This window comes from Aphis gossypii, unplaced genomic scaffold, assembly GCF_020184175.1.
Source record: "Aphis gossypii isolate Hap1 unplaced genomic scaffold, ASM2018417v2 Contig00357, whole genome shotgun sequence".
In the NCBI taxonomy this organism is placed as follows: Eukaryota; Metazoa; Arthropoda; class Insecta; order Hemiptera; family Aphididae; genus Aphis; species Aphis gossypii.
In genome coordinates this window covers 5,146-17,078 of record NW_026083077.1, presented here as the reverse complement: position 1 = coordinate 17,078, position 11,933 = coordinate 5,146, and the positions used below count along the sequence as shown (strand labels likewise).

The following is an 11,933-nucleotide window of genomic DNA, read 5'->3' as shown; positions in this document are numbered from 1 at the left end:
CCTGTGCGTTAAGGCTTGCTAACGAAATCGGTCGCGTAGTGTATTTTATGAAATCGCGTGAAATCGTTTCGGGATATTATAAATTTAATCGTGATATGTGTGGTGTTTAAGACAGCAGTCTTCAGCGACATATTGGATCAGTCATCACAGTATCGAGAGACAAGCAACCAGCGAGGCGACCAGGTAAGAGAGTCTCCACATGTCATATTATTTTTTTTAATATAATATCCTAAATTATATTCCCTGAGTAGGGCATGAGAGTAAGCGTCGTAGTTAGGGGGGGAGTAGAATTGTCGTACGGGTGATCGGCAATGCGAGAGAGATAACATTGTCAGCGCGTACACGATAATATATGCGATATACCCCGGCCCTATCAACCATTATAGAATATATATGTATTATATATTATTATCGTAGCCGACGATAATACCGTGATAATAAAGTTGTTGACATTTTCAAAGAGAAAATAAAAAACAAGTGCGCGGTATTTAGCTACATCGTAATAGTGTTATTTTGTAACACTACATCACGGGATCCGTTTAGAATTTTTTTGTAGATTGAATAAAATATGACTGCCAAATTAATAGCAAGACGCGGACAGCTCAAAGGCGTATTAACACGGTTCGGGAGCTACGTTTCCGCTGAAGATAGCGACATCGAGCAAATTCTTGTTAGAAAAGAAAAAATTGAAGAGGTCTGGCAAGAATTTAATCAGGTTCAATCTGAATTAGAATTGGATGAGCAAAATGACAGCGAGGATCTGTGTAATTATAGAATTGAGTTCGAAGAATCATATTTTAAAGCGATCGCTACAGCCAATAAAAAGATTCAACGAGAACAAAATACGAGTAGCATTACGACTCTTCAACGGGAAGATAATCTGAAAGAAGAAAACAGTAATAAGGAATGTTGCAGAGCCACTCCGATTATAAAATTAGCCGCTTTAAATGTCCCTACGTTTACGGGTTCATATACTGAGTGGGCATCATTTTACGACATATATACATCGTTAATACATAACAACGACAACCTATCCACAATACAAAAATTTTTCTACCTGCGATCGTCATTAGCGGAAGGTGCTGCCGATTGTATAAAAAATATTGAAACTACGTCAAACAATTATCAAAGTGCGTGGAATAATTTAATTACGCGTTACAATAATAAAAAACTGTTGGTGCAGACTCACGTCAAGGCTATATGTGATTTACCTGCTATTAAAAATAAATCTTCAGCGAGTTTACGGCAATTTTCTGACGCGTTACATAGTCATTTATCGGCATTGAAAGCACTAGGTCAACGACCTGATGATTGGGGTCCGTTATTGCTACATATCATTAATACAAAGATGGATACGGATACAATTAGCGATTGGGAATTAAAAACCCCTCGGGACGAACTACCTAAAGTTATCGAATTGCTCGATTTTTTGGATTCGCGTTTCCATATTTTAGAAGCAGTTGAATCGGCTAAACATATGAACAAAGCATCAAATAGCGTAAACGATAATAAAAATACTAATCGAAAAAACAAATTCGACAAAAATAGTGTATCATTCGCGGCAACTTCGGAGGTACAGTGTTATGTGTGCAACTCATCACACACAATATATAAATGTCCTGCGTTCATAGCATTGGCGATCGGCGATCGCATTAAAAAAACAACCGAACTTGGACTTTGTAAAATATGTCTACGTCGGCATGAGAAGAAGAAATGTCTTGCGCGACACTGCTTTAAGTGTGGAAAACCACATAACACGTTGTTACACATAGTTACGGAGTATCAGAAAGCTTCTGCACCTGTTAGTGAAAAGAATAAAGTTGCCACTGAAGTGCAGGTATCGTCACCGGTGACTACTTCAGTTAACGCACACGTATCAACAACAACGGAACATGTTTTATTATCTACAGCATTGGTATCAGCGGTGAATATAAAAGGAAGTATGATACCATGTCGAGTACTATTGGATTCCGGTTCCCAAACGAATTTTATAACTGAAGAATTAGCGCAAACGTTAAAATTAAAAAAAATTAAAATTGAACATTTAATTAACGGTATCGGCGAAACGTCACAACGCGTGACCTCCGCGGTTTGGGGAGCAATTAAATCACGTATGAATAATTATACATTGAATTTACGAATGGTGGTAGTACCCAAAATCACTGGACATCTACCAAATAAGAAGGTGAACGCGAAATATAATATTCCCGACGGTATAAAATTAGCAGATCCGTTATTCTATTCACCACAAAAAATTGACATCTTAATAGGTGCCGAACACTTTTTTGATATTCTATGTGAAGGAAAAATACGTCCAAATCCTAACGGCCCGTTATATCAAAAAACAACGTTTGGTTGGGTAGCTTCCGGACCAGTCACAATAAATCAACGTGAAAATGCAATGATCACGAGTACAACATTTTACACAACTGAAAGCGGGCCAACGTTAGAAAATCTGTTACAAAAATTTTGGATCATCGAAGAACCAGGAAATAACGTCACACACACGCAAGAGGAACGAGCATGCGTAGACCATTTTAATAATACGGTTACGCGATGTAAATTTGACGGACGTTTCATAGTTCAACTACCTTTCCGCGAGAACGCAAAACGATTGGGAAAATCATATGAAATTGCAAAACGACGGTTATTAGCCATGGAGAGAAAATTCGAAAACAACAGTGAATTGAAGATAGAATATCACCGTTTTATGAAGGAATACGAAGAATTAGGCCATATGGAACTAGTAAAAGACGGAGAAGACGAAATTGAAGGTGAAACGTGCTATCTGCCACATCATGCAGTGAGGAAAGAATGCAGCACGTCGACAAAACTACGCGTTGTATTCGACGCATCGTGCAAGACACAGTCAGGTGTAAGTCTAAACGATACACTATTAAAAGGACCTGTCATTCAGGATGACATCATATTTATATTAGCGCGGTTCCGAACACACAAGTACGTCTTATCAGCCGATGTAGAAAAAATGTATCGGCAGATTTGGGTATCAGAGCCGCACCGCAATATGCAGCGCATATTGTGGCGAACAAGTCCAGATGCACCTATACGGACTTATCGATTAAAGACGGTCACATACGGTACGGTACCAGCTTCGTATCTGGCTACCGCATGCTTCAAACATTTGGCCGAAACGCACCAAGAACAACATCGTGAGGGGGCGGAAGCTATCGTGCGTGACTTCTATATGGATGACTTCTTAGGAGGTGCGGAAACTAATGAGAAGACCGCCGAACTTTTAGTACAACTTACTACACTATTAAATACTGCCGGTATGAAGTTACGAAAGTGGTCATCAAACGATATTAGTTTGATTAAATCAATAGTACCCGAGGAAGACATTGAATTATCTAATGATTTCGAAAGCGATAGTACGGTAAAAAAAATCTTGGGACTATTTTGGGACGCCAGCTCTGACGAATTAAGATATAAAGTTCCACTGTTACCAAGTTGTGCAGAATACACGATTACGAAACGGAAGATGCTATCGGATATAGCATCAATTTTTGATCCTTTAGGCTTGGTGGGACCGGTAGTCATACGGGCAAAGATATTATTACAGTCTTTGTGGCGAGAAAAAATCAATTGGGACGAGGCAGTACCAGATTTTATGCAGGAAGAGTGGCGTAAATATTGCGAATCGATTCCGTCATTAAATAATTTGGTCATACCACGTAAAATTGCAGGTGATTTAATTAACGACAAAGTAGAGATACACGGATTTTCAGATGCCAGCGAAGTGGCTTACGGTTGCTGTCTATACTTGAGATGCATAAATAGTGACGGTGCATGTTCTACTAGTTTAATATGCGCTAAATCCAAAGTAGCCCCAATAAAGTCATTGTCTATTCCACGCTTAGAATTATGTGCCGCCTTGTTGTTAGTACGTGTAGCAACCACATTATTACCTAAGTTACAAATAAATATACAGCGAAGATACTTTTGGACTGATTCGACTATCGTATTATCTTGGATTGCATCGCCGTCTGCGAAGTGGAAGACCTTTGTAGCAAATAGAGTGAGTGAAATACAAGACAAATCTTTACAGTCTGAGTGGCGCCATGTTAGAACGAACGATAATTCCGCCGACGTAATTTCAAGAGGCTGTTGTCCATCAAAGTTGGTTGAAAACGATATGTGGTGGTCCGGTCCGTCCTGGTTATGTCAAAATGAGCGCGAATGGCCAGAACCACCGAAGAACACGTCATCAAACGAGTCCATCGCAGATGATAGTACGATAGAGATGAAGAAAGACAAGACGTTCGCTATGGTGGTGTCAGTATCACCTGAAACAATTCTACATCGTTTCTCATCGTTCTCAAAATGCATACGTGTAACCGCATGGTGTTTACGGTTCAAAAATAATACATTACTTAAAAATTTGAAATTTAGCGGATCGCTTAGTCCGCGTGAATTGGATAACGCAACTACGACATTAATAAAAACAATACAAGCATCTTATTTCGCTAGTGAGCTACGCGAGTTAAAAAAGGGAAACTGCGTCCTACCGAAAAGTAAACTATTGCGTCTACGTCCCTTCTTGGACGAAAATGATTTAATACGCGTCGGTGGTCGTTTGAAAAATGCTTCAACAATTGATATACAGCACCGGCACCCGATTGTCCTGCCAGCCGATTGCACATTTACTAAAATATTATGCCGCGAACAACATGAACGCTTGATGCACGGCGGACCACAAGCGGTGTTAGCAGCAATACGTCTGAAGTACTGGCCGATAAATGCACGTAATTTGATTCGCAGTTTAATACATAAATGTGTCGTATGTTTTCGTAGTAAGCCAATAACCGTAGAACCGATTATGGGAAATTTACCTAGTGATCGCGTCGTGCCCGGACGTCCGTTTATTAAATGTGGTGTAGATTTCGCTGGACCATTTTTTATAAAAAGTAGTCTATTACGTCGAGCCCCAGTAGTTAAGTCGTATGCATGTGTGTTCGTTTGCTTTTCTACCAAAGCGGTTCACATTGAATTGGTTAGCGATCTCACTACACAGTCGTTCCTAAATGCATTAAATAGATTTTTTGACAGGCGCGGAAGGAGCTCCGCGATATATTCGGACAACGCGACTAACTTCGTCGGCGCGAATAATAAGCTTAAAGAACTACGTCAACTTTTCCAATCGAAGCAACATTTAAATAATACCGAAAAGGCATTAGCCGACATAGGTGTTACATGGCATTTTATTCCTCCGCGTTCACCGCATTTCGGTGGGTTGTGGGAGGCAGCGGTGAAGTCCATGAAATCGTTGTTGGGAAAATTATTGGGCAACGTAAATCTGACATTCGAAGAATTAGCCACTCTCCTAACACGCGCTGAGAAGCATTTTAAACTCTCGCCCTCTAACTCAACTATCCTCTGATCCTTCTGATCCAACTTGCATTACTCCCGCGCACTTCCTAGTAGGAGACTCTCTTTTCGCTATACCTGAACCAAATTTATTAGATGTACCTATAAATCACTTAACACGATGGCGTCGAGTCACGCAGTACTCCCAGTGGTTATGGCGGCGTTGGAGCGCTGAGTACTTAGGACAGTTACAGGAACGTGCGAAGTGGTCCAACAGAAAAGGACCAGAAATCAAATTAGGTTCTGTAGTATTGATCAAGGAGGACAACATTCCCGCATTGCAGTGGAGGTTGGGAATAGTCGTAAGTACTCACCAAGGCGATGACGGAATAACTCGTGTGGCGCAGATTAAAACAGCAGATGGGCAATACAAACGCGCTGTAAAACGACTATGTCCTTTGCCGTTCGAGGGCAACACAAATTAATATAAAGTGTTAAAAAAAAAAAAAAAAAAAAAATGTTTTAAATTTGTTTTATGCTTGTCGCATAAAATTTATTAAGTATTATTATTTTTCTATTTTATATGCATTGTTTATTATTATTATTATTATTATTCTTGTTGTGTTATACTCGTGTTGAAAATTATTATTTCAAGGCGGGCGGTATGTTGTTTAGTATTATTTAAGTTTTATTTTACTTGATTTTTTTTAGCGATCGATAACGATAGACGCGCGTCTGTGCTAGCTATGATGAGAAGGGACCCGCACCGCCGCACTGTCGCGTCGATCATTATCGATAATATATATTGTATATCTATATAGACCAAGTTGGTCAGATAAGCTTGTTATAATTTTGTATTCTTTTTTTATATATTTTAATAATATTATACAGTCTACAGTCGTCTATGATGCGTCGTGACAATTATGTCGTCCCGTCGCTCGTTACTATTTTATATGATATTAATAATTTAATATGATCCGTTAAAAAATTGTAATATACGTAAACGTAATACAGTCCACGACGAAAAATATTTATTTTATTATATAGTTTTTTAGCAACCCAACAATATATTATATATATCTATATCTATATCTATACTACTATATAAAATAGAACCCCCTTTTTTGTATGTACGCTCATAACTCAACAATGCCTGGACCGATTTCGCTCATTCTTTTTTTGTTTGGGTCGTAATTGCCAGGAGAAGGTTCTTACGGACGAAAAAGTTAAGAAAATTGCACGGAAAATTAATAAAAATACAATGAAAAATAAAAAATACCGAATTTACTACTATTACTATTATTATTATTATTATTATTATTATTACTATTTTATTTTTGGTAATCATGGTAACAATTTTTTTGTTATTATTATTTATTTTCCCCATTTTTGTAACATTTTTCACTGATGATTCGCTCCTATTGGTCGCAAGAGAAGGAGCTTATGTAGTACAATTTTAGGAAAATCCACCAGAAAACTTCGGAATCTGGATGTAAAAAAACAACAACAACTGTCACTGAAGTCCAGCAAGAAAATAAACTATATTAAGGTCACTATTGATTATGATTGAATATAATAATTTTAGACCTGTTGTTATATTTTGTTAAAACCATAACAACAAAAATAAGAATTAGAAAAATAAGTCAATGTCTACAGTAAATTTCAAATTCACAGCAATAAACTAACATAACAAGTTATACCAAGTTTTATTGTTTTACCAACAGGCAACAATATAAAAACCACGAGATTATAATACATAAAAAATGAATATACAATATTTAAATATACAAATAATTCATAATATCTAAAAAGTTATTGGATGTCAAACATAGTTTTTTATATTAATTATATCACAACCTATATAACCTATCTTATTCTGTTGTTATATTAAAAAGTGATCAACATCTTATTTTAATGTAATGAAATATTTTGAGCGATTCCGCGTAAAAATGATATTTTAGTTCTAGTGTCATAACTTTGAACAATTTTTAAAATACGTTTATCTGAGTCAATAAATTTTTTTAGTTTACTGGGGGGACTCTTACCTGCTTCAAGTTGGTTATAAAATACATCTCGCCCAGCTTGTACTTTTCGTAAATAGTCGATGAAAGACCACAAACTAGGATGTTGAACTCCTATTTTGACATTTAGTCATCTAATAGCTGCTTCGACATGGTTGTTAATCCTATCTTGACCATTCAAAACTCGTTGGTGTAAATTCCAAATGTGTGGTGGGAATAATGCTGTCCGGCGACCTCTTACGTTTCTATTAACCCTTCCAACATAATTGTCCTCAAACCAGTCAAGTTAAGGTTGTAAGCATTCTGATAAGTCATCTCCTAAATTTTGTATGGCAGCATCTAGCTTTTCGATTGGAACAAATGAAAGAGCTACAACCATTTTTATAAATATTGAAAAATCAGTATCATTTTTATATTTTGAAGCAAAACCCATTCCGTTCATTTTTTTATGAAAATTGTTTGTCAAATGATACAAACAACCGTGAATATCAGCGTCAGGGTATTTTTTTTTTTTATGGTATTAATTACTGATAATTCAAAATCACATGACACTGATTTTGGATTTAAACCAGATTTTAATAAATTTAGAATATCAAATAATTTATCGTATGTTTTTTCCTGTTTATTTGGCAACAGTGCATAAATTAATGGATGAACACCATTTAGCGCTTCCGCAAGAATAACGTAAACCTGAGCAAAAATTGTTGTTGCTAATTTAAATGTCCCATCGCAATACCAAACTTTTGAAAAATGTAATATTTCTAAACTTCTAGGTTTTCCAAAAATTAATATTCTATTTTCACTAGGTCCGCTATCGTCTAATAAATAATTTTCAGATATGCCTTCAGACGGTGAGTAAACTTTGTATGAATCTGGTATCTCTAGCATTATCAAATCATTCGGTGAATTTGGTGCTGCGTGTATATCATTCCGTTTTCTTCAAACCGTCTTTTTTAATGCTGGACCACTTTGAAGTGCTCCCTACATAGTTATAAAAAAATTATGAATAATATTATAAATGTAATAAAAATTGTATAAAAATGAATAAATAAAAAAATTTTATATAAATATAATAGATTAAAAAATAATGCAGAATTTCCGATACGATTCTTTTGTTATATCTAAACATGCATTTTTTAATCTTCGTTCATATATATATATATATTTTTTTTATACCCGTAACAGATTATTACAGATTATTTTTAATAATTTATTAATTACTATTGAATTTTTAAATTTAAATTTTTAATTACCTACTAATTGAACCCAGCAATTGATTGGGTTTTAGATACAATTTTAGATTTCAATGTTACCTACTAATACAGTATGTTAGTACTGCTAGCGCCTAGATTCAATTTTTATATCATTAGTAATAACTGCTATATAGCTGTGAGTGCTCACACCACTTCAGCCACCCACCTAGCCACCTTTTTATATAGGTCAACGGCCTATATTTGTCACCGGCCGATCACACACACACACACACGCACATACATACCACTGTTCATTTATATTATTGTTTAAAATTGTGTTTTAATTGTTGTGTGAGTTATATAATATTAAGATTACGCTCAAAGAAGCGCAATCAGCCGCTCTGCCAAATCACCAAAAATATAACACGGCCGCCGCATTATTATATCTTCCCGTCCGTCCGCGTCGTCGGTATAATATTATAATTATTTTAGTTCCTCTCCAGCGTTTTACGAAAACGTATTTTTTTTGTCGTGCGCTAATCGCCGCGTTGTTTATTATTATATCATACGTTATATTGTGGCGTGAATCGCCACTTATTTTATTATATTACAGGCGCAAATCGCCATCTGTTATTTATATTATATTACAGCCGCAAATCTCCACTTGTTATTTATTTTATTGGTACAGGCGCAAATCGCCATACTTCATACCTAAAATTATTTGTTACCTACCTATATCGTTTATTTTTTGGTGTATTATATTTAAATTGTTCCGTGTTTGTATGTGTGCAATTATTATACAGGGTTTTTGGTAGCGGCTGGCCAGCAGTGCTCTACAAATTGTGAGTTTTTATTTATTTATTATTATTAAGCGCGATTCACACTGGTACGACACGACACGACACGGCACGACGCGACAAAATATTATATCCATATAATTGAATACGGTAATTTACACCGATCCGACAAGCTCCGTAACGACACCACACGACACGACACGACCCGACACGACAAGACATTCGAGCAAAGAATGTTTTGTCGGTCTGTCGGTCCCTGTCGGAATCACTTTAGTTGAAATACACATATTTCCATATGCTCATATTATCATATAAATATTATATAATTATTATAGACGTAGTACCTACATAAGTACAGTATTTACATTAGATTCGACTACTTATAAAATATGGTTTATATATATAAATTATGGCATGATAGTAAATAATATGTTGTTTATATTACTCAAAATAGATACTAATCATAGCATTGTAGTAAACCGACGTTTTTAGTATAAAAACGTAGTTCCGAAGTCCAGTGGCCTATAACTATATCACGCCACCGAGTCGGACCACTAATGCCGTTTCCTGATTGGATTAGACACATCACGCCACTTCATAGACGTAGATCATCCGATTCTCCATCACGGCATGTTCCATATAAATATGAGTCCTCATCATAGATTTAATCAGAGTTAGTTAAGAGTCAGTTAGACTAGTCAGTGTTGTCACTTGCTCTCCGGTAGCTAAGTACTTGTGCTTACGCTAACGAAAGCCTTTTCAATTATTGTTTTAACAAGTTAATAAACGTATCAATTGTCTTATTAATTTATTGTTAACTTATATACCTCAACTCTCCAACCTACGACGGAACGTGCATTCGTCGTAAAAGAAGCGTGCAGTAACTATCACTAGTTACTGCAGCATGTACAAAAATAACAACCCAAAAACCCAACAACTACATCGTATAAACTGATTACTAATAATATTATTTATTTATTGTGATTTGTGTGCATTTGTAGTGTAAACTGTTGAGACGAATGACGTCTGCAACATTTTATTCAATTACATTTACCTTTATTTTAATACAATTTTTATAACTAAAGTATTTATTAAATTTAAAAAATGAATACTGAAATGTTAATTGAATTGGTCAAAGAGCGACCTTGTTTATATGATATGAGTATCAAAAAATACAGTGATCATGCATATAAAGAAACCATTTGGAGAGAAATCGCTGCTATATTAAAATAACCCGGTATGTAAAACACTTTATTACAAAAATCTATAATCCTATTCAGAATGTGGAATATGGCTTTTTTTAGATTTTGGGTGAAGCGATGATTGTATTGATTTTACAATGATATGTATTTTTTTATTTTTTTATTTAAAACAAGGTTTCATGTAAGTAGGTTATTTACAAATCTCAAAAATATAAACACACAATTTTTTATTATAGTTATTATATAATCAAATTTGGACAAAATTACTTTTTTAATAACCAAGAATAACAATTTCAGTTATTGTGTTGTAATTTTATAATATTAATTAAACTCACCTGCTGCCCTATTAATAATAACTAATAAGTAATAACAAAAATAAATATAATTTAAAATATACACATGATAAAGAATCTCAGCTTAGAATCGTTTTTCGTATACAATGATATTATATCATTGGATTAAAATTAAACACAATCCATTACAGTGACTCACTTGTAATCTACTGTACATCAAAGTGACAACCACTTGCCTACCTTTTTTAATTAGACTATATTTTTTTAGTACAAGATTGCAAAAAAACATGGACAAACTTGCGAGACTCATTTAGAAGAGCTCAAAAAAATGCGGTGATCAAATCTGGACAAAAGTCTAAACTTTTGAAAAAATGGAAGTTTGAAGATGAGTTGCAGTTTTTAAAATCGCATATGAAAGAAAGACAATCCATAAGTAACATCGATACAGTGAGTGATGACGATGAAGAAGTGATTGAAGAGGATAATGAAATATGTCTACCAGAAAAGAACACTGAACTTGAAATTGATCCTTCCTGCAATGATACTTATTTTAATAATTTAAGTCCATGCACGTCAACACAATCACCAAAAGAATATCGCCAACCAATTCTTAAAAATACATTGGCCACAATGGCCAAAAAAAAAGCAAGGTATCAAATTCTCCTTCAGAAACGGCATCTTCAACTTTAATGAAGTATATATTAGAGAAAAAAAATGAGTCAAAAAGTGAGTTAAGTGCTATTGATCATTTTTTTTTGAGCATGTGTTCTACCGTCAAACAATTTTCTCCGTATCATCAGCATCTGGCCAAAACAAACATTTTTTCCATCGTTTCGGAGATTGAATTATAAAACTTGGGAAGTATACAACAACAGCAACTATTTCATCCACGCTCACAATCTATATCAAACTTTGATGTACAACATCAGGTGCAAGCAGTAGCTCCTCAGATGCCTCCGGGCCAAAGTCAACATCATCCTCAGTCACAAATCAACAGTTTATATCCACTTCAACAAAATTCTGAAGATAGTCAAGAGGCCCAAAACTTAACATCTTCAGCAACCAGTTATTTCCAACACTATCAAATAGATACAGACAGGAT

General features: G+C 35.2%; 1 protein-coding gene and 2 pseudogenes across 1 annotated transcript; 2 read left to right on the top strand and 1 right to left on the bottom strand.

Annotated features, from left to right (window-relative positions):
• The first annotated feature begins 568 nt into the window (after nucleotides 1-568).
• Nucleotides 569-5,398, top strand: LOC114120272 (uncharacterized). The gene has a single exon (XM_027982138.2). The coding sequence runs from the start codon at nucleotides 569-571 to the stop codon at nucleotides 5,396-5,398; it is 4,830 nt and encodes a 1,609-aa protein (XP_027837939.2).
• A 1,838-nt stretch (nucleotides 5,399-7,236) lies between these two features.
• LOC126553877 (uncharacterized) lies at nucleotides 7,237-7,931 on the bottom strand (annotated as a pseudogene).
• A 2,509-nt stretch (nucleotides 7,932-10,440) lies between these two features.
• LOC126553872 (uncharacterized) lies at nucleotides 10,441-11,682 on the top strand (annotated as a pseudogene).
• Nucleotides 11,683-11,933: the final 251 nt, after the last annotated feature.